The sequence below is a fragment of the Perna viridis genome, chromosome 7, assembly GCF_037379345.1.
Source record: "Perna viridis isolate PV_CMFRI_1.1 ecotype Kerala chromosome 7, ASM3737934v1, whole genome shotgun sequence".
NCBI lineage: Eukaryota > Metazoa > Mollusca > Bivalvia > Mytilida > Mytilidae > Perna > Perna viridis.
The window spans coordinates 46748915-46773115 of NC_142451.1; the positions used below are offsets into that span (position 1 = coordinate 46748915).

The 24201-nt window shown below is 34.2% G+C and overlaps 1 protein-coding gene across 4 annotated transcripts in view; it reads right to left on the reverse strand.

Moving 5' to 3' along the window:
- The window catches only part of LOC148612979 (protein unc-80 homolog), a 66401-nt gene that overhangs the window by 35480 nt on the left and 6720 nt on the right, over nt 1-24201 (reverse strand). For 2 of the 4 annotated variants that reach the window (XM_088594922.1, XM_088594925.1), the window contains exons 4-24: nt 21345-23307; nt 20752-20999; nt 19375-19562; nt 18846-19006; nt 17763-17886; nt 16182-16323; nt 15543-15776; nt 14555-14739; nt 13975-14190; nt 13473-13608; nt 12618-12866; nt 12182-12448; nt 11747-11928; nt 6445-6654; nt 5793-5969; nt 5445-5583; nt 4680-4788; nt 4160-4232; nt 3681-3815; nt 2250-2436; nt 1404-1535 (exon numbers count right to left, since the gene is read on the reverse strand). In XM_088594922.1, coding sequence (XP_088451048.1) covers nt 1404-1535; nt 2250-2436; nt 3681-3815; nt 4160-4232; nt 4680-4788; nt 5445-5583; nt 5793-5969; nt 6445-6654; nt 11747-11928; nt 12182-12448; nt 12618-12866; nt 13473-13608; nt 13975-14190; nt 14555-14739; nt 15543-15776; nt 16182-16323; nt 17763-17886; nt 18846-19006; nt 19375-19562; nt 20752-20999; nt 21345-23307 — 5457 coding nt within the window. The remainder of the gene's footprint in view (nt 1-1403; nt 1536-2249; nt 2437-3680; nt 3816-4159; nt 4233-4679; nt 4789-5444; nt 5584-5792; nt 5970-6444; nt 6655-11746; nt 11929-12181; nt 12449-12617; nt 12867-13472; nt 13609-13974; nt 14191-14554; nt 14740-15542; nt 15777-16181; nt 16324-17762; nt 17887-18845; nt 19007-19374; nt 19563-20751; nt 21000-21344; nt 23308-24201) is intronic. The other 2 variants (XM_088594923.1, XM_088594924.1) reach the window with 2 other exon arrangements.

Consider the following 24201-nt stretch of genomic DNA (forward strand, 5'->3'; position numbering starts at 1 on the left):
ACCTCAAGACTGGCACATAGATACAGAATAACAGCAATTTTGAAATCAAGACACAAATATCACAGAGAGCCTAAAATGGGAAAACATGATGCTGTGCCCAGACATTCAAAACTGATGTTATTCCATTTATCAGTGATGTCCCAGTCAATTTATTGTACTGTTGCCATTGAAAAATGCAAATATTTCTTTACACAGCATTTGCCTGAGAGAGGAAATCAAGATTAATGGGAAAATTATATAGTTGGTAATAAATTGTACATTATAACACTCAAAGTTCCACATTGAGACAATTGTGTTAAGACAAGACAGGACAATGATAAACAGAGGTGATTATAAAACATGATGGAATGCAGAGATCAAGCGGTGCACGGATGTTGAAATATTAGTTGATACAATTAGAATTGAGCAAGTCAAAATAAATTACTGTAAACCAGGAAATTTTTGTGCCATTTTTTTTTTTTTTTCGCAAATTCTGCAATCAATCTGCTTTTGTGCAGTCTTAAATTCATGATAGTTCATCAAATCGTGTTATAATGTTCTTCAAAGAAAAATTTCACGACATTTTAGTTTTTGTGTTACAAATCTTCAAAATTTCATGGTTTACAATACATGGCAAGCTTGTTTCAAAATTTTCAAATGAAATACTGTTTTCAGTTTCCCAAATGAATATTTGACCTTTTGAAATTCTACACTATCTATGGTACTGATTTGACAACTGAAAAAACAAAATTTTTGTCACTACCACACTACTTCCCCCAATTTTTTTTGCAAAGTATCCTAACTTTTGACTATATCTCGTAAATAAAAATTAGGTAATCCACATCAATAACTGGGTGAGAAACTCACTCAAATTCTAGTCAGTCCTGAATACAATTTTTCAATATATTTACCATATGGATATATAATTTTTTGCTAAAATTAGCCAGCCCTGCCAAAAACATAGCAGGCGGGCAGGCTACTATTTCTTACTCTATCAATACCACAAACAAATGTTCATCTGTGTAAGTAATATTTCAACATCAACACTTCATAACAACATAAATATAAGAAGTAAAATATTACTTAAAAAAAAGTTTTATGGAACCTAGAAAGTAAACAACATTATCTCTTTATTTCTCTATGACCCCTGCAAGAACTCAATCAAACTTTCTGGAAAATTATCCTCAAACATACTAATTCATCATTATTTTTTTTATATATCTATCTCCCTTAAACATCTAAAAGGTCACTACATCTTACCTTATAAAAATTAAAAAAAAAACACTGACAAATACTTAATTTTTCAATACCTAAGTCATATGCTTCGGTAAGTAATCAAATTGAATTTCCCCTAAATCTAAAAAAAAGCCTATATATACTATCTAAAATGTTCTACTGAAAAAATGGTGTGCAGGCATGCCTACCTTCAAAACCCCGAGACCAATGCACACTGCCATTCCTCCATGACATACTACGCCCCTGCATGTTTGCACGATTTACAGGTGCGAGGGAAACACGTCGAGCAGCCAAGTTAAGCTCTTCAGGAATCACTGCTACTAAAGACATGTTAAAGCAAGATGCAAGGTTAAAGGTCAACAGATCAAGCATGTTAGTACACAAAGGTTAACAAACAGACACAAACAATTAAGACAGGACATTTTGATTTTGAGAGGTTAGCGAGGGTATTTTCATACATGCAGACAGGTTAGTTTGGGGGAAAGCTGTTAGGGGTTGTCAATAATGTTCATATAAGTTTACATAAAACACAGAAATGAATATATTTACGAACAAAGATAATTTCAGGCGAGAAAGGTCAAAAGTTAAGAAAATCTTGTTGAAAAGAAAAGAGAATGAAGGTGGTTGAAAGATACAGTTGAAATATATTTTGAGAACATTTCTTGAAAAATACTGATACTGATACTAATAAAGTAGAAAATTTTATTGGAGGGGTCGACTTTGTTAATGATCTTTTTGGGACTATATCTACTTTAAAGATAACAGCTTCTGAAAGTTACATATATAAATATATAAACCCTAATAAGCACAAAAATGAAATTTTGGTCATTTTTGTATAAAACAGATAGTAACTGAAATATCCAGATAGTAACTGAAATATCCAGGGAAAAAACTTTGGTCAAATAACATTTTAAGCAATTTCATATTTAAATTTTTTTCCCTAATTTCAAAATTAATAATAGTTATTTGAATTACTTCAGATCAAGATACAAGGTTGAAAGAAAAAGGGGGTAAGATTTGAGGATAAAGATCACCTTCTTCATGCTCATCTGTAGCATGGTGTAAAGCAGGTTCATCAGCCGCCAGAACTGGTACAGGTACTGTCGTCATCTGGAAATTTTCCCGCCCAATTCTTTTTCTCTCCTCCTCAGCCTGGAGAGCTTTTCTGATCATTTCCTGTTGTTCTTTTCTTCTGGTTGTAGTGGCAGTAACCAAAGATTTCTGTTTCAAATTCATAAAGTTTTGAATTACTTTCTCATTCATGTCAAGAAAGTACCCTGCAGAGCACATACAATACAAGACAAATACTTAATTCTCAATTGAAGAGGTCAGTTCCAATAGAACAATTAACAAAAATTTCATACATCGATTACAATGATTTTTTTGCATATAATTACAATACCAAAATTAACTAGAAGATCGAATACAGTAGCACAAAAAGCAGTGATCTGTAGTTTCACCATGTTCACCAATCAGAATAAAATAGCACAAAAAGCAGTGATCTGTAGTTTCACCATGTGTTTACCAATCAGAATAAAGTAGCACAAAAAAACAGTGATCTGTAGTTTCACCATGTGTTCACCGATCAGAATAAAGTAGCACAAAGAGCAGTGATCTGTAGTTTCACCATGTGTTCACCAATCAGAATTTATCAAAGGTTATAACATAATCCACTTTCAGCTTTTTTCTATTTGGGAAAAGAGCACAAGACGATTCAAGGAGTAAACATTAACAAATTACAAAAATAAGGCACCTTAATTCTAGAACTTGGAAGAGGACCATATCTAAAATGAAACTCTTAATTGCTCTTACACTAAAGCAATGGACTCCAAACAACAAAAAACAAGAAAATACAAATTTTACTTCATTCTTGTTTTTGTTTTTTTGTTTTCCAGCAATCTATTTTCACTTTTACATAGCTCTAAATTTGTGGCCTATTATAATACTGTGAAAGTATTTCTATTTGAGGGGTAGTAATTTTCGTGGATTTCATGGTTAACTCAAACCAAAAAATCATATTCCTGATGAAATATATATTTTCCATTTATTTGTAATGTGGGAAATGTCAAACCATGAATTTAAGAATGCACAACCCACATGTCTGCAATCCATGAAAATTGATATCCACAAATAAAAGGGCTTTCACAGTAGTATATCTTTGATTAAAATATTCCTGACCATTTTTCTTTTGTTACACACCTTATTTTCCTGTTTACAATAGTCAAAGTCTCACTATTTACTATTTTAGATTTAGGTTATACACTAGCACATTTGCTGCAATTCACCATATCCGTTCTTTTTTCCCTAGCATAATCTTTTGTAATAGAACACAGATAATAAAGGTGTCATCTGCTCTAACTGGTATTTTATTAAGCAAGAGAGGCCCCCTTTAGAATTTTCCATTCCAAAAGGTCAAAAGTCATAGAAAATTTACAATAAAATATAAAACTTCAAGATTTACTTACTGTTTCTTCTTGGTTAACAGTAACCTCTTCTATTTTAGCTTTAAAGTGAGGTGTCCATGGTGGATCAACAACCGACTGGTTTGGTAGTCCAATGGTTGGTGATGGAAGTGTAAAATCTATGTTTGGTGGTGGCAGCTAATCATAGATACAATAAAAATGATGTGTTCATTCTATTTAAGACTGAGTTACGATTTAGTAACAGTTTTTAAATTAACTTTTTTCGTCCATTTGTCAACAAAATATGCCATCTACAGCTACATAATTAGATAGATTGGTTCTATACTATTTCATTACTTAACTTTCACTCACTATTGCTCTTTGAACAAGAATAACTCAGTAAATCTAGACACAATTCTACAAAGCCAATAAAGAGGCAGAAAATAACAAATTCTGAAGTAAACATGCAATAAAATAAAAATTTTGAAAAGGGAAGAAAATCATGTCTTCAAATGAAAGAAGTATGAGAGACTAGGTATTACCTTAAAGAAAAGATTAGCCCCATCTTCCATTCTAGGCCACACTTGGTGTCGAAACTTCCATAGAGTTCCAAATCTACAAAACAAGACAATAGACACTTCATTTTCAATGCATGTTTAAAAGAAGTCATTTCTATTCTGCTCCATTCACTTTCCACTGTTTTCTAAATTGCCAAACTTAGTAACATAAAGTATATAAGTGTCCAGTTACATAAAAAATCTCATACTGAGATTTTCCTCAAATCCAGGAGTTTGCCCTCAAATCTTAAATTACAAGTGATTTGATTGGTTGATGTCTGAGATGAGGAATGATTTGAGGACCCAGGTTCGTGAAATACAGTATTGACTTGTGCACGAGAAAACAGCTTTTCTACATTGTTTGGTTTTTGTTTTTTTTGTTTTTTTTAAATTCATCATTTTGCACCATTGATTCAAATAAAATGTGGAATAAAATGTATAGGTCTGAAATATGCCAAAATTTACAACCCTACACTGCCTGTAATTCCATTCCCCAATACTCTACCTAAGAACAGCATTGATTCTCTGTGAAGCCTCCTCATGCTGAAGTTGTTTGGTGATAAGATTTTGGGCCTTCTCTGGGGCCTTTACAGATGTCAACAGGAATACAGAGGCTGAAATATTACATATACATGTATATATATGTAATAAAGACTTGTAAAGTGTTCATATTCAGAGAACCATGTTTCAAAAACTGTCACAGTAAAGCACATGATACCCATGCCCATGAATTTTAGTTTTTTAAATAATATTTTTCTAAAATTGATAAATAGGAAATGGTAAAGGAACTTTAAAAGAGAAGCATTTATTCCCCAAGACAAAGAATATTCATATAATTAACTGGAAAGAGTGTGTAACCCAAAAGTTCTAGAGTGTCCAATAATGCATAAATTTAATGAGTGAGCAAAATTCATTCAGCACCTAAGTTAGAACTTGGCAGGAGAAAGTCCTAAACTGAGATTATTGATTTTTTTCACAATTTGAATTATTGAAATTTTTTATACTGGGAACTTTTGATAAATCACTGCTATATTATAAATAAAAAAAATTCAGGACGCAATCATGGAATAGTTTTCATCAAAACAAACAGGTCAGACACTTGTTTTTCATGAGTGCTCTATTGTAGTCTCTACAAAGAAAATGAGGCATTGGTATCATCAACTGTTCACATTAGTTTTTAGGGAAGTTTGTGTACTGTTTAAATTATTCTGCTTTTGGGGAAAGAGGCAACTTAAAGATTAATTCTAGCAAAAAACCCTGGGTAGAGTACCTGCAGCAGCAGCCAGTTCTTGGTCATTCTCCATCATTAGTTCCCAGGCCACAGGTAGGATATCTGTAAAGTTATCATCTGTCAGGATAGGAGCAGCTTTGGCTAATATTCCCATAGGACACTGGGTCAATTTCTGAGCCTGAAAACCAATCATTTAATGCTGTTTTTTTTTCACTTTTATTCTTTTTAAGTTATTTTAACAAGACCATATGCATCTGCTATCAAAACTTTACCTAAACTTTTTACATTACAATTAATATTTCATTGTATGACAGCTTTGTATTTTTTAAAGAAATTGTTTATATTCGTAGAAAGTTTCTCTCCATTAAAGAACAATCAAGGTTTTACCTGTGAACTGATGTACTTCATAATTGGTGAGTCTTCTTTAACTTCTTTTAATTTTTCTTCTTTCTTCCATGTTGAAGTAAGCTTCATTTTTCCCATTGAAACATCTGTTTTGATCTTCTCTAGTAATGGTGTACTTTCTCTCCTCCTTGTTGGAGAGGAACTATGAAAAACTGATTCCTGAAATGAAGAAAAAAAATATTTGTCAACACTCATTGAATTTATATTTTCTATTTTATAGAGATACATGTAAGAGAAATAGCAAAATCAATTTACTATTAGTATATCAATTTCCTAGTTATACAACTTTAAGGAAATTAAATAATAATTGTTTTAACTACTTTAAATTTAGTACAAACTGATATCTTAAGAAACTAAATTTTTGTATTAGCACCTAAAACTTCATCAAGTAATACCAAATTTAGATCAATGTTTCTATATAATTTTAATATGGTCTATATACCAAATTTCCTTCTTAAGCTAATTGGGGTGACCTGAATTACATTATACATGTATTTACCAAAATAACACATAATGGAATATGACTGCTCTAAACCATAATGCAACTTGGGTTATCCTGACAGGACCCAACTTTTAGGTACAATAAATACATGTATACAATAGAGGGGCTGATATTTCTTTGGCTGATCCTTACTCTTCTTTTAAGTCTCTCTCTGAAAAGTTCTTTACTATCTTGTTTAGCCTTTTCTTGCTCCTCTGCATCAGTCTCAGTTGATTGATAAATTTTCTTTAGAGAGGTGATCATACGTGAGCATGATCTACGCTGTCTCTCGTAACAATCCTGGTGACAATAGTTCTGGTGGTTACAGATGAAGTTGGACAGGTTGGCTAACTGTACTACTACCTGTAAACATGAAGAAAATAAGCCTAGAGAAAATATCTACCCATAAGTGCCAGAAATATCCAATCAGTTTGAATAATTTGGAAACTATGAAAGTATTCATATATAATTGCAATTTTGTTTTTAACAGCTAAATGGGATTTCAGTTTAACAGATTTTTTGAATGAAAAAGCAGTAAGCAGTAAAAAAATAACATGTCTTTTTTCCATAATAAGAACAATGCAATATATTTAAAAATGTCAATAAGACACCTATTCCACAATACCATGATCATGAGGTTTGGAGAAATCACAGAAATCTAAACTCAACAAATTTTAGTCAAGATATCACTTCATATAATTTCCTTTCCATTAAATCTAAAGATGCAAAAAAATATTGACCAAAAACATTTAATAACCCTATTCGTATAGTTTTTCCTAAAATTTGCCAACTTCTAAAATTACCCACTATATTGTACTGAAGTTAAGAAGGAAGACCTAGGGTAAGAGACACAACTCTTACAAATCATTGGAATGTTTGTATTCAGCATTTTACATCAATCTCATGTAAGCATTTAAAGTAACTTCGATTGATTTCATTCTGTTTCAAATGAAAGCTTATTTCTCTTACCCTAGGTCTACCTCCTTTAATAACAACTACAAGTACTGTGACTAAATCTCATAGAAAAGATACTCCTCCTCTATTTGAGTACTGAACAAAACTACTACAGACTATCCTCTCTTGCAAGCATTTCAAAATTGTTCTTTTACCTTAATGCACATCCAATGTTTCAAATCAAATTTTTGTATTGTAAGAGTGTCTCTTACATGATATGTGGACAAACAGGATAATCATGTATGGATACAACAATACAACCCCATACATGAAAGTGCTAGGGATATCACCTTTGTACAGGAAGTGGATATCAGAAAGCAATCCAAATGGCTTACAATGTGTGCCCATTTTTATGAACAACACACCAAATAAACTGACCCACCAATAGGTAGCCAAGATTTTTTAGACAAAAACTTTATCATTCTATACAGCAAAAAATTCCACAAAACAGGAAGTTGATATTAGACAGCACCAAACATTGCTCACAATGTATGCTCTATCTATATCATGCCACACACTAAATTTGAAATCAATGATTCCAATTGGAGCCAAGATAATTGTGATGAAATGCAGACAGACGAATGGAATGAGGGATGGATGGACAAGGTGATTCTAATATACCACCCACTTGTTTAGCAATCAATGTCGGTCATTTCATTAGACTCCAGGCTCAGCAGACAAAATTGGATGTTCATGTTGTCTTTTATATGCTCAGATTGAGAATAAACTTTAAAAACTTCAAACTTTTTTTTTGTAGTTACTTAAAGATAAATATCAGAATTTGTGTTATTTCATCACATACTATATCTGTTACAAAAAACAAATGAGATCGATTTCGACTACAGACAAGGACTTTCTGTGGAGTAAACAAAACATAGTACTGCTTGGACTTTTCAATTAGATTTCGAAACATACAGGAAATTTGGAATGATGAACATATTGGTAAATAATATTAAATCGTGAATATGTTTCAAAATATAGTTTGTTTCAAATGGGATGTTGACCTCTGCAGGAAAAGGATTCAATCAATAAATGAATAATGAAAAGTTCTGATTTATAATACTTCACGGACAACTTTAATTAAAAAGTTTGTAAATTTTAAAATCAAGAAATAAATTGTATTGAAATTCTATGTACGGTTACATCTAATTAGGCAAGCAATGAATAAGTTACGGGTAAAACACAAAGTTACAGGTGGCTGTACAATCAGCTGTTGACCAGGGCCACTGATAAACACCTGTCAATTAATTCCCAAAAGAACAATGAGTGGACAGGTAGACTGGATGTTAATACACCAATAAAACAATTAGTGGACAGGTAGACTGGATGTTAATAGTGGACAGGTAGACTGGATGTTAATACACCAATAAAACAATTAGTGGACAGGTAGACTGGATGTTAATACACCAATAAAACAATTAGTGGTCAGGTAGACTGGATGTTAATAGTGGACAGGTAGACTGGATGTTAATAGTGGACAGGTAGACTGGATGTTAATAGTGGACAGGTAGACTGGATGTTAATACACCAATAAAACAATTAGTGGACAGGTAGACTGGATGTTAATAGTGGTCAGGTAGACTGGATGTTAATACACCAATAAAACAATTAGTGGACAGGTAGACTGGATGTTAATAGTGGACAGGTAGACTGGATGTTAATACACCAATAAAACAATTAGTGGTCAGGTAGACTGGATGTTAATACAACAATAAAACAATTAGTGGACAGGTAGACTGGATGTTAATAGTGGACAGGTAGACTGGATGTTAATACAACAATAAAACAATTAGTGGACAGGTAGACTGGATGTTAATAGTGGACAGGTAGACTGGATGTTAATAGTGGACAGGTAGACTGGATATTAATACACCAATAAAACAATTAGTGGACAGGTAGACTGGATGTTAATACACCAATGAAACAATTAGTGGACAGGTAGACTGGATGTTAATAGTGGACAGGTAGACTGGATATTAATACACCAATAAAACAATTAGTGGACAGGTAGACTGGATGTTAATACACCAATAAAACAATTAGTGGACAGGTAGACTGGATGTTAATAGTGGACAGGTAGACTGGATGTTAATACACCAATAAAACAATTAGTGGACAGGTAGACTGGATGTTAATACACCAATAAAACAATTAGTGGACAGGTAGACTGGATATTAATAGTGGACAGGTAGACCGGATGTTAATAGTGGACAGGTAGACTGGATGTTAATAGTGGTCAGGTAGACTGGATGTTAATACACCAATAAAACAATTAGTGGACAGGTAGACTGGATGTTAATAGTGGACAGGTAGACTGGATGTTAATAGTGGTCAGGTAGACTGGATGTTAATACACCAATAAAACAATTAGTGGACAGGTAGACTGGATGTTAATACACCAATAAAACAATTAGTGGACAGGTAGACTGGATGTTAATAGTGGACAGGTAGACTGGATGTTAATAGTGGACAGGTAGACTGGATGTTAATACACCAATAAAACAATTAGTGGACAGGTAGACTGGATGTTAATAGTGGACAGGTAGACTGGATGTTAATACACCAATAAAACAATTAGTGGACAGGTAGACTGGATGTTAATAGTGGACAGGTAGACTGGATGTTAATACACCAATAAAACAATTAGTGGACAGGTAGACTGGATGTTAATACACCAATAAAACAATTAGTGGACAGGTAGACTGGATGTTAATACACCAATAAAACAATTAGTGGACAGGTAGACTGGATGTTAATACACCAATAAAACAATTAGTGGTCAGGTAGACTGGATGTTAATAGTGGACAGGTAGACTGGATGTTAATACACCAATAAAACAATTAGTGGACAGGTAGACTGGATGTTAATACACCAATAAAACAATTAGTGGACAGGTAGACTGGATGTTAATAGTGGACAGGTAGACTGGATGTTAATAGTGGACAGGTAGACTGGATGTTAATAGTGGACAGGTAGACTGGATGTTAATACACCAATAAAACAATTAGTGGACAGGTAGACTGGATGTTAATATTGGACAGGTAGACTGGATGTTAATACACCAATGAAACAATTAGTGGACAGGTAGACTGGATGTTAATAGTGGACAGGTAGACTGGATGTTAATACACCAATGAAACAATTAGTGGACAGGTAGACTGGATGTTAATAGTGGACAGGTAGACTGGATGTTAATACACCAATAAAACAATTAGTGGACAGGTAGACTGGATGTTAATAGTGGACAGGTAGACTGGATGTTAATACACCAATAAAACAATTAGTGGACAGGTAGACTGGATGTTAATAGTGGACAGGTAGACTGGATGTTAATACACCAATGAAACAATTAGTGGACAGGTAGACTGGATGTTAATAGTGGACAGGTAGACTGGATGTTAATACACCAATAAAACAATTAGTGGACAGGTAGACTGGATGTTAATAGTGGACAGGTAGACTGGATGTTAATAGTGGACAGGTAGACTGGATGTTAATATACCAATAAAACAATTAGTGGACAGGTAGACTGGATGTTAATACACCAATAAAACAATTAGTGGACAGGTAGACTGGATGTTAATAGTGGACAGGTAGACTGGATGTTAATACACCAATAAAACAATTAGTGGACAGGTAGACTGGATGTTAATACACCAATAAAACAATTAGTGGACAGGTAGACTGGATGTTAATAGTGGACAGGTAGACTGGATGTTAATACACCAATGAAACAATTAGTGGACAGGTAGACTGGATGTTAATACACCAATAAAACAATTAGTGGACAGGTAGACTGGATGTTAATAGTGGACAGGTAGACTGGATGTTAATACACCAATGAAACAATTAGTGGACAGGTAGACTGGATGTTAATACACCAATAAAACAATTAGTGGACAGGTAGACTGGATGTTAATACACCAATAAAACAATTAGTGGATAGGTAGACTGGATGTTAATACACCAATGAAACAATTAGTGGACAGGTAGACTGAATGTTAATACACCAATAAAACAATTAGTGGACAGGTAGACTGGATGTTAATAGTGGACAGGTAGACTGGATGTTAATACACCAATAAAACAATTAGTGGACAGGTAGACTGGATGTTAATAGTGGTCAGGTAGACTGGATGTTAATACACCAATAAAACAATTAGTGGACAGGTAGACTGGATGTTAATAGTGGACAGGTAGACTGGATGTTAATACACCAATAAAACAATTAGTGGATAGGTAGACTGGATGTTAATAGTGGACAGGTAGACTGGATGTTAATACACCAATGAAACAATTAGTGGACAGGTAGACTGGATGTTAATACACCAATATAACCACCCATATTGTAATTTATAAGGGTTGACAATATCTTATGTCCAACATAAGAAAAATGTAATCAATCATTTGCAAAATTTGTCAGTGAATGACCAGCATTTTTTACCATTTTCAGATCCCTGATTCAGATTGAAAATAAACATGTATATTTCATAATCCTACCCTGACCCAAGGCATATTCCTACACAGACTGAAATCATCAGCCTCAGGAGCCTCAGTAGGTTCAACTTCATCACTCATAACAGATTCTCCATCATCTCTATCTTCATCCTCCATTAATTTGTCTGATTGAAGAGACTGACTGCTTACTTTACGTGACTTAATACTGCCAAATCTTTTAATACCTGAAAATGCAATAAAACATAGAATGCCACTTTCCCAAAAATCCAGCTTTGTTGAAAACTGAAATCTGCAAATCCATGAAAAAATCACATTTCTTTAATATATAACAATAGTAGTTGCTTTTATATATAAAAAATTTAAAAAATAAAACATTCCGTAACTTAATTATAAACATTTTTAGTGCACTTGAGAAATTCTATGTCTTAAATTAAAATTCATTTTTTTATGCTATAATGATAATTAAAATTGACATACTTCCACCCTCTCCCCTTTTCAGCCTGAAGCTTCTATTGTGTCTGAAACTTGAGTTAGCTCCTGATCCTCTTCTGAAATGTTTCAGTAACTTAGGTCGACCTTGAGCCAGTCGTCTCCCTTTCCTCTCTTCATTTGGTGTGTGAGGTGGTACACCTGGGTCCACTACTGATAAGGATGTAGTGCTGCTATGAACTGAGTCTGATTTCTCTCCCAACACAGCAAAACTGATCTTTCTATCCCCTGTCCCAGGACTCCCAACTGTTACACCTAGAACAAATGGTGTACACTTTTAATTATTAAGAGAACAGTCAAATAATCTATAACTATTTGTGTAACCTTAAAATATATCAAAGTCGGAAAAACCTTACCATTATACAATAACATAGATGAAATAAAATCTTTTCATCTTTGTATTGGATTTAAAAATGATGGCTACCTGAAGCTGAATGAGTCATGTCAGCCATATTAGACTCAGAACTCTGGGAATGAATAGGACTGCTAACAATACTACTCCATCTTCTTGAAGCACCCAACCTATCCTGAGCAGGAGTATCCCTCCGAGGACTCCTTCCTTTAGGAAGATCTCTGAAGGTCTCACGTAAGAATGTTGTTATCTCCTGTAGGACCAGACAAGCTATCATCTTCAGAGCATATGGACAAGCTGATCCAGAAATGTTGACTGTTCCTGTTAAAGAGTTGGTAAGTTAAATATTTAAACAACAAACATTGGTAAAGTGACCATAAGTAACAGGGATGTCAGTAGTATTTTAAATAGAAGGAAAAAAAGAAAAAGTATCAGTTAAAATATTGAAAATTTTGCATGAGTTGAACCACTTTTGAAAATAGAGTAGCCATCCAATTTGCCAGTTGACAGTTCTATTGATATCCCTGATTTAGTAGAGTTTATTTCTGCCCACTTCTCTAAAATGCTGTTTGGACTATGAATGACCTCTGACAGCACCTATTAGCAGACATACTTCAATTAAGAAATTTACAACAGACCATCCTTCATCAGGACATTATTCAATTTCCTTTATTATCAGTCCAATATAAATGATGAATCATTTTCCTACAGATCATGAAGTTGTTCTCAGTGGCATGTTGTTCTTTCCATTGAGATACTTTGACATTTCCTGTACCAAACAATTTTGCAGGAATTTCAACATCAAATTTACAAGAATTATGGACATTAAGCTACCAAAAAAATTCTCAATGAGAAATAAAATTTTAATAAGTTAATTCCATCATGAATATGGCAAGATCTACTCTTTAATCACTATATCATATTAACCTTCATCCAGGAAATCTTCATCTTCATCACAGATCCTCAGTTCCCTCCTACTTGTCTCATTAGTAACATCACTAATTAACTTTAACCTATCTTTGTGTTCTTTGGCCAGAATATACTCCAACATACTGCCAAGGTTCTGTACACATACAAAAAATTAGTTTTGATTCATTTGTTCAACATCAAATAAAACATGTGCTAAAAAACATACATTCCACTGTAACTTTGACTAATATGTAAAAATTTGAGATTTCAAGACTCCCAAAATTGATAACCCAAGCTCTACTGTCACAAGATCCTCTGCTATTACTTTTCAGTGTTAGGAAATTCTCAACAGTTAGTGTCACCATAAAATCTAAAGATTTAACATTGAATTAAAACATTTTTAGACATAAGCATTTTTTAAGGTGTTTTTTTCACCCAAGGCTAAGAGGGCAAGTTTTCACAACATACTGAATGATTGGGAGTAATTTTTATTGTACCTCAATTTAGATCTGTAGCTTACCTCTGCCCAGCTATAAAACATTCTGCCAGCAGCCTTTTGTAGCGTTATTGTCCTTCTGTATCCTGATGGCTGACCACGATTCTGTAAAGCCGAGGCTGAGTGGCGAAAACTCGGAATATTCAATCTCATCCAGTTAGGCCAATCACCATGGTTACAACGGTGAATAAAATGGGCACACTCCAATAGAAAAGCAGCTCTTGCAATTACTGGAGCTTCCTAAAAAATTATAATTATGATGCAAAAATTATCTACATGAAGGCATTTCTAGTATCACTTCTATCAGATAAAAATGATGATTTTAGGCTTTGCGTGTGAGGGACACAGCCATTTGTACTTAATAACGACTTTGTTGATAATGCACTGCTATATTGTTATATATTTCTGCGTTAAAATTTCAACCAATCAAATCCAAAACTACATACATCATTTCTGACAAAATCATTTTGAGTCATTCATGTTTTGCAGCCCTTACATACATGTATATGTCACTGACACTACATCCCTATATAATTTTCATAATAGACCAATCCACTTCTGGATTTACCAGCATTTTTTAAGACATAAATTGTAAGCTATTTACCAGCTCCAGCATGGCAGCGACCAGTTGTGGATCAGGTATAGAGCCTGGATGACAACACTCCAACAGAAACGAGAATCTCAGCATGCCAGACTTAATCAGATACTTGTCCACCAACTTCTTCTCTCTAGTGAACATGATTTCTAGATCTGTGTCATCTGACTGAGTCTGTTCCTTGTTTTTCCATCCTGAAATATGAAACAAACTTGATCTTTACCTTGAAACTTAAGTTTCTTACCTTTTGTTTTTACTTTGTATATCATGAATGCTTCTGTTTATAAGATATTATTTTAATATATCATACATTTAGAATAAAATATAACATTTTTTTATATGCATTATAAGCATTTGTTTTAACCCTATATCATACCTCTAGATCTATATTGCATATCCTATATCACAACCCTAGACCTGTATCGCCTACCTTATACCGTACCCCTCACAGATTATACTTGAAGTATGATTAAATATATGATATAGTGAACATGACATGTTGAAATCTGTATCACTTGCTGTATCAACTCTTGACCTATATCACCCGTGGGTCGGTGGCCCTTGGGATAATATAGGAGTCTTGAGTTGATACAGCATACAATACAGATTTTGAAATGTAATATTAAGTATATATTTTATGTGTAAATGAACTGAAAAAAATCCACAATTTAAATCTTCTGATACTGTTTTAAAAAATCAACAAAATCCAAAGGAATATATTGTGCCTGCATAAATTGGCTATTTTGTTTAACTTGAAACTGGTTCACAGTAACTACTTATAATACAAGGAATGTACATATAAATATGCAACCAGTTCACAGTAATTATTTTAAATACAAGGTATGTAAATATGCAACCAGTTCACAGTAATTATTTTTAATACAAGGTATGTAAATATGCAACCAGTTCACAGTAATTATTTTTAATACAAGGTATGTAAATATGCAGCTTTTAATTCCCACAAATTGTATTTGCCCAAAATCTAATTAAAACCAACCTTCTGAGCTACCACTCTTGCTCATCTTTTTGCCGAGACTTTTCATTCCACCCTGTATACGCTTACTGGCTCCTATCAGAGATATGGCTGCATGACTGGCTGTTTTAAATGACATCTTCCCCTTCAGTCCTGTCCTAGGGACCTGGATTTCACTCTTACTATCCCTCCTGTCCAGAGGATTGGGGTCACTCATAGCCTCCTCCTCATGATCTGACTTAGCTGTCCTTCTCCAACCTTCAAATATAGATAACTCTCCCTTCTTCAATATTATAAATGTTAGACTGGTAAAAAAAATAATTTCAAAAAAGTAAGATAACTGTCCAATTTCTAAGTTGTTCCTTTTATTAAATGTTTTATCATATCCAATCATTTGCAAACTTATCCTATTGACCCCACTCTGGCTCTGAGCCAAACAGTCATCATTCAATGTCATACTTGCTGCATGCTTGGCAAATATATAGTGATTGCATAGGAAAAATTCTTTGCAAGGATCCAATCATCAGCTATCCCATTTAAAATTACCATCAGTAGACTACTACACAGTCTGCATACATATGTGGTATTATTTATCTTTCTCCCAGTAAAAGTGAAGATAAAGTGATGAGTGACATTGAAGACTATTTTAATCTAATTACATACCTATGTGGAATTTACTGAATCTTCTCCTAGTAATACCAGATCCAGTCACAGAATCGTCCTCTGTAGCTGAGCCTTCTTTGTTCTTACGCATTTCATCCATCAATTCAGAATCACTTGCTGCATACAGCTGGTGAGCCAAATGCTGTAATATCAAATCAATAAATGTAGTTAATGTAAAAATCATTAAAATTGAAAATGTATTGAACAATAAGATTTCAAACAGAGCATACAAAGATACAAGTCTATAATTACTATAGCTTAGTATGATGTTTTCATTACAGTGAAACTGGGAAAACTAGGAAAATCAAAATTCACATTATCCAATATTTTAGATTACAAAAGCATTAGATTACAAAAATCAACAGAGATGAAAGTGATGAAAGTGACTTTTGTTGAAAAAATCTGAAGATCTGACGGAGGGTTTGCAGGCTGCCTTAAGTCCTCCCAAGCAGGGTCCAAGTGTGCAGCCCTGGTGGGGGCCCAGGAAAAAAAGCCCTGGGAAATCCAGAGATTTCAGATTTTTTAATCATTTTTAGCATGACCTGAGCATGGTTTACAATTACAGTATAGTCAATTTTGTGTTGGTTGGCAAACATCCATTGAGTGGCATGGAACATCAGCCTTAAATTATCAGTTTTTTCTTTTTCAACTTTTTCATCTTTTAAGTTCCCTACACTGCCAATAAAGCTCTTTTCATCTATGAAATTTTAAATAAATATTCAGCAATTGGACTAAAAGTGTTTTACTGATTTATTTAATATTGACACATTTTATAATTGTCAAATCAAGAAACTTGGAGAAACAAGACAAAAATCAATCTCCTTCACTTGAAGTTCGTCCTTTTTCTCTAATTTTTCAATTTCGTTCGTTTCAGAAAGGTCGTTGACCCCACCAGATACAATGTCAACTGGTTCCTTTTTACAAATAACGCTTTTGCCACCAGGATAACAACTTCCGTTTTTAAACCAGTCCAGACTGGTCCACAATTCAGTCGTTTACAAAAGCCATATGGTATGTTCGAATAAAATATGCCAAGAATCATCCAGAAAATGGGTCAATTTTACTGACATAATTTTCTGGATGATTTTTATTTAATCAGAAAGACAACCAAGCGTTATGAATGGACTAACTAGGAAAAAATTGTCAAAAGCAGACCTCACCCCCCTCTAAACTTTTCTCAATGAATTTACATTTATCTCAAAAATGAACAAAATTGCCCAATAAAAGCAAAAATCCGCGGATCCATGGAAAACTCTCATTCCTGTAATCAAAATGATGGTTTAGTCTAAATTGACAAAATCACAAAATAAACAGATGTAAAAATTGAACTGTATTCAAGTGGGTAAGGAAACATTTTTTAAAAGTTTTCTTATGTTTTTAACTTCGAAATTCAGAGTGATCTCCCCATAGATTTTAAATAGCACACAACTCACTTACAATAATTTCTAAATATAGTCTTGTTCCCTTATGGTACTTTATTCAAATTTATTTCAGGTAGCAGAATGCTAAAATCCAAACAAAGCATAATAAATATTATAAATATTTGCCTTAAGAAAAAGAAGACCATTCTCAAGTCAATACCTTTTTGATTTTTTTCTTAAACAAAGATTTTCTTGGTTTTCCAGATTCTTCGCCAGATACTGGAGATATACTCTTTGATCCTTCCTTCTCATCTCCACTCTCTGATGTCTGGGAGGTCGTCCTTCTGTTTAAAACATTAATAATAATGTCATTAAATAAAAAGCATGGGTTAGTTCCCTTTGTTTATCAAAATTATTTATTTTATTAACTGCAGTACAGATACACTAGATTTTTTTGTTCAATATACTTCTTCTCATAGTTTTCTTCCATCATATTATATTTTTGGTATTCTGAAAAGGTCATAAATGACTTTGACAGCAGGTGTTTTGGAAAAGGAAATAATGCAGGGCTTTCCTTAAAAAAATATTGCAAATGTTTAATATCAATTTACCCTTAGATTGTTGTGTGTTTCGTATCTCGTTTATATTTAAGTTTTCTATGCTTTGAATTTACCTTTCAAGTTTTTGAAAACCCTTTAACTATGGTTAGTCTTGCGGGTGACCACCTTGAGGTAGTCTATGGCTAGTCTTGAGGGTGACCACCTTGAGGTAGTCTATGGCTAGTCTTGAGGGTGACCACCTTGAGGTAGTCCTTGGTTAGTCTTGAGGGTGACCACCTTGAGGTAGTCTATGGCTAGTCTTGAGGGTGACCTCCTTGAGGTAGTCCTTGGTTAGTCTTAAGGGTGACTACCTTGAGGTAGTCTACGGCTAGTCTTAAGGGTGACCTCCTTGAGGTAGTCCTTGGTTAGTCTTAAGGGTGACTACCTTGAGGTAGTCTACGGCTAGTCTTAAGGGTGACCTCCTTGAGGTAGTCTATAGCTAGTCTTGAGGGTGACCACCTTGAGGTATTCCTTGGTTAGTCTTGAAGATGACCACCTTGAGGTAGTCCTTGCTTTTATATTGCAGAAATAAGCACCAAAAATAGTACCTGCAAATCAGCTTCTTCATTTGACAGAAATTGCAAAAAAAACTTTGCAAACAGGAAATATGATGGAGTAATTTTAACTTCAAATACTTTGCCTAATAGGTATGGGTTTCTTCATCTTCTCCTGTTTCTCCTAATCCTATCTTTGAAGTTTCTTACCTGATAGGTATAGGTTTCTTCATCTTCTCCTGTATCTCCTTCTCCTTCTTTCGGAGTTTCTCATATGAATCTAATAATCCACTTAGTTCTACACGTCTAAATGTTCCACCATGTATCTCCTTCACATAGGCTATAAACTGTCTCATGTCACAAAACATACTCTGAAATTTTCATTTTAAAGTGTACAAATTATTGTAATTAATTGTTAAAATTGGCAAATGAGCTGAATGATGCATGCACAAAGCATTGATAATATGTACTGTAAAAATTCAGAGAGAAGTCTGGATGACATGATTACCTCTGTCTATATTGGAACAATCATGGAGACAGGATTTTTAGATTAGGGGACAATTAAAAATAAACAGCACTTCCCTGTTGGGCAATCTTTAGCAAAATGTTATTTTTAACTCTGACATTTATTTTGACTTCATATGGTTTCATATGGTTTTAAAACAATTGCAACACAATACAGTATTGGTCTAAATTTGAATGACAATAAAACTGTTCTAAATTTTAACCTCCTACATACAATATTATCACTACCATACAGCTCTCTGGTATTCTCCACACACTTAGTAACGAAAGGTTTCAGTATGTTGGCAATCAGTACTCCCTCTACACCTCTATACCCTAGACCACCAATACTATGTCCAAAGTTATTCTGGAATCCATTCTGCTGGGTAGACATCCTCTCTGTGGAGGAAGTTTTAAACATTCCTAAAAAGAATCAACATTACAATATCTTAAGCTGTTTAATTAATTGTGTTTTTTTTCGAATCCGGACTTATCATTAATACATGTTTTTTCTTTCAATTAACTATAAAAATTTTAATTAATAACTATCATTAATATAGAATTAAATTGGTTAAATGAAACCATTTACAAGAACATTGACTGATAATGATTATGGTTTAATGTCCCATGGCAGATATTTCATGCATTTCAGGATGAGTTTGATTGACCAATGAAAAGAGCCTGCTTTGTACTAGGCTGACACATGGAACCAGATTTTTACTGTGAAAGGTCACATAAGCAACAGCCTGCAGGTAGGCATGCCACCAACTCTGACTCTGAGCCAACCAGTCCTCACTCTATCCCCTTAAATACCATGTGCTTTAAAGAGAAACAGTGAATACTAATTTTAAAGTCTTTCAGGTATCAAACTCACAACTTCCCAATAATCAAGGGAAGCATGCAACCATGAGACCACCGAGTCGGTTCCCAGAATAAACAGAAACCAGTCAGACATCTTCAGTAGATCTTTCAGACAAAATTTCAATTATAAAAACACCTGTCTAAACTGAACTAATTTCTACAGTCATAAAGGTGTTCAATTAGGACAAGTTTCTCTAAAAATGATAAACTAATTTCTACAGTAACAAAGGTGTTCAATTAGGACAGGTTTCTCTGAAAATAATAAACTAATTTCTACAGTCATAAAGGTGTTCAATCAGGACAGGTTTCTCCAAAAATGATCAACTATTTTCTACAGTCATAAAGGTGTTCAATTAGGACAGGTTTCACTAAAAATGATAAAATAATTTCCACAGTCATAAAGGTGTTCAATTAGAACAAGTTTCTCACTAATTTCTACAGTCATAAAGGTGTTCAATTAGGACAAGTTTCACTAAAAATGATAAACTAATTTCCACAGTCATAAAGGTGTTCAATTAGGACAAGTTTCTCTAAAAATAACAAAATAATCACATAGAGAAACTATACTAAATATAATAATATTTTTAAGTGTGTAACTAACACTGCTTTGTCACAGAGTTTTCATGAAGAATCTTTATTTCAACATTTCAAAATTTCATTCATTCCGTTTTTATTGAAAAGTGTTGAAAACGTAAAACATTGTTAGATGTAGTGCATCTTGTTTTCCTGCTTGATCAAATTATACATGTACCTTGTCCAGAGCTGGCTTGGAGTATAGAAGTTGGATCAATACAAAACCCCAGGAAAGAATGGAGAAAATCTATAGTTTCCTGGACTGGCATCTTTTTGACAGAGTCCCTGAGAAATGTCCTAAATAACAATGGGTTGATCCTCTGGAGCCTCTGTAAGCAATTGTGACCTTTGGCCCTAAGATGGTCACCATAGCTACCTCTAATACCATCACCACAGCCATTAGGACATCCCAAAGATTTGAATATACTGAAAGACAGACAAGAGGACAAATTACTTTTTTAGAAAGCTATATGCAACAGCTAGTTTAGAACTCATGTTTGAGACTCTTATTCCAAAATAATAAATATATTTTGAAAAATGCACTATTTATGTTTTCCTGCATTTCTACTGATAACACAAATATAGTAGAGAATTATATGTTAAGGATTAACAATTAAATTGCTTCACTGTACACCTTGTTTTTTAAAGTACCCCTCTCCAAGTTTATAATAGTAGTACAGTTTGGAGCACAAAATAGAAATACATTTCCTTAGAGAACATAGCTCTATCAAGCTTTAATTTCAAACAGTCTACAGTCTACTGTATGCTAACCTGACCAAACTATCCATAGCTAGTCCGTGAGCAGTAGCTTTACCAAGATCACTTTTGGGGGGAGTTTTTTTCTCTGATGTCTTACCACTACTCTCTTCTGCTTTATTTTGTGGCATGTCACTCTTTCTTTCCATTATATCAAGATCAAGCAGACAGTTGATTATATTCAACAAAACCTCACAAACACGTTGACTCCTTTGGTTAATAGAGATAAAATGAACAGCTCGTAGAACAACTTTATAGTTCAAATGCCCATTATCTTGGATATAATACAGAGAACCGGACACCTCATTGAAGTCTTCTTCAATCTGGTAATTAATATCAGAATCTGTCATGCTACGAGGAATCTTCTCTGTAGGTTTGAGTAAATTTGATGAATCTAAATGCCCTCCTCCATAACAATTATGCAGCAAGGCAGACATTTTTTCTTGGTGCTTCTGGGAATGCTCTGTAATCATGATTATTGGGTTCTTGTTCTCTTTGCCAACCAAATCATCTTGATGAGATGAAGATGTTGATTCATTACTGCTTTCTACTGATTCTTGGTCTGACACATCATGAGTGTGAGCTAGGCCATGTTTCCCTGATTTGTTATCAACCAGTTTTATTTTTAGACTGTTTGATACTCCAGGATGTACAGACAGAAAACCAGCATTAACCATGAATTGTTTAGTTTCCTTGCTTTCAAGGTCACCTGCACAAACAGAACTAGAGGATGAATCAGCTTTTTTGACAATTTCTTTTTCTTGACTTGGACTCCTAGAATCAATATACTTTTCAAACTTATTTTTTAATTCATCAACTCTGCTTTTCTTATATGGTGGTTGTCTTCTTTCCTCAACTTTCTTGACATCATCATCATCATTGGAAGACATGTCTTTGATTTCTGTACCACTAGGAATGGTCTGCAATGGTCTAGTTGGGGTCTTTGCCCTGACTCTATCCAAAGTGTCAAATTTGTGTTCATGTCTGTACTTTTTCAGCTCTAAGAATTTTTGAAATGTTGGAGTGATATTGCTATTTTTCAGAAGAAGTTGGATATCAGGTATTGGCAGAGAGTAGCTTCGCTCACGTTCTGAGTAGTCTTGACGTGCATGTTCATCACAGACCTCTAACATTCTCTGCTGGATATATTTCAGTGCCCAATAAATTCCATCCTCAGACCAATGTAAACAAAACAAACATCGTAACACAGCAACATCAAAATAACTAGCACTTAGAATATCAGATATTGGGGGTCCTTTAAATCCACTTGTCACGGCACTGATCAATCTATTTTTAGTAAAGTCTCTATCAATTGACTCTTTCTTGCCAAACACAGGTATCTTAAAATCTGATGAAATGCTGTAGACACTGTTTTTCTTACCACACTGGCAGGTTCTTCCTGCAGCATTACCACTAGGAACCACTGTATTACAAAATTCACAGATGATCTCCATATTGACCGATTGTGAATCAGTCATTGACCAATGACAAATATCACTCATGGTTACCAGTGGTGCTTCATGGACAGGCGACTGTTCATTACAACTGGTTCGTCTACTTCCAGGATCCCCAAACGGAAGAATCAGATTCTCCCTTGAGGTTCCTTTTCCAATGTAGATATTAGCAGCATTAGTGTTAGATTTAAACATATTTCTCTGGGCCTTCAGCATGTTTCTTTGGGGTTTTACAGGAGCAGCAAAGCAAGTTATGTCAGGAGTTCTGTAGTCCCATAATGGCTGCCAGAGTTGGAGTCCATTTTCAAGTTTTAGAGTCTGGAAGTCTGATATCTCCATTAAGTGAATGAGAGGCCCAAACAAGTAGACAAACAGCTGCATTGTTGTGAGAGAGTGCATCTGTACAGTTGTGCCACCATTCCTTGAGGGATCAGATTCTAAGTCTTCACATTCTGATGCAGCATCAAGAATTATCCAGTGCAAGATATACAGCAGTTTGGATTCACTTGAACCAAGCCTTCTCTCTGAAAAAAAAAATTAAATAAATCTTTTGTTTAACTTTTAAGACTGTTACCATGAAGCTCAAATGTACAATGTATATGTATATACATGTACCATTATAAAACAAATATAAAACTGATTGAGGAATGGTTCAAAGAGACAACAATCCTACCAGACTGTCAGAAAAAAAAAAACAAAAAGAAGTCTATGGACATTCAATGAACAGTGAGAAATTCAAAACCTGGAATCTGACTTCAACACGCCCCTGAAACAATTATACATGCAGATACATCATGTACATGAACCTGCCAACATGTAGTGACTATTTTGTTTAATATTAAATGGCATCCACTTTATGGCATCTTGGCAGGCAAAGGGATTATAATATAGAAGTAACACCATGTGCTCAGTATGCTACATGTAAATCATGGATTCATTATTATGCATGGTTACAGTTAATATGTATATTTAAGTGTTATTCTCTGTAAGGTCCGGGTGTCAAAAAAATAAGCCTGCAGCAGCGATAAGCTTGTCGTAAAAGGCGACTAAATAGTGCTCAGAACCCTAACCCAACACAGAGTGACTGGGTTGTGTGCCCCAGGTGGTGGAATAGGGTACCCCTAGCATGTTACATGCTGGGGTTGTCAGGCTGTAATACGGAAAACCTGACTGCAAACCATAGAGGTGCACCGTGTTGGGAAAGATGCTACGATCCTTGCACTTTAACAAACCCTACTATGGTATTCTCCCAGAATAGGAACCATAGGGCTCTGCCACAGGAGGCTAAATTACCCGACCCTATCCACCTCTCCCTATTTCCAGGGGCAATCAAAATTTCTTGACCCAATTGTCCTTGTGTCCCATCCCATTTTTTATTTCATCATCATTTCATGTTCATTTTATCATCCATTTCATGT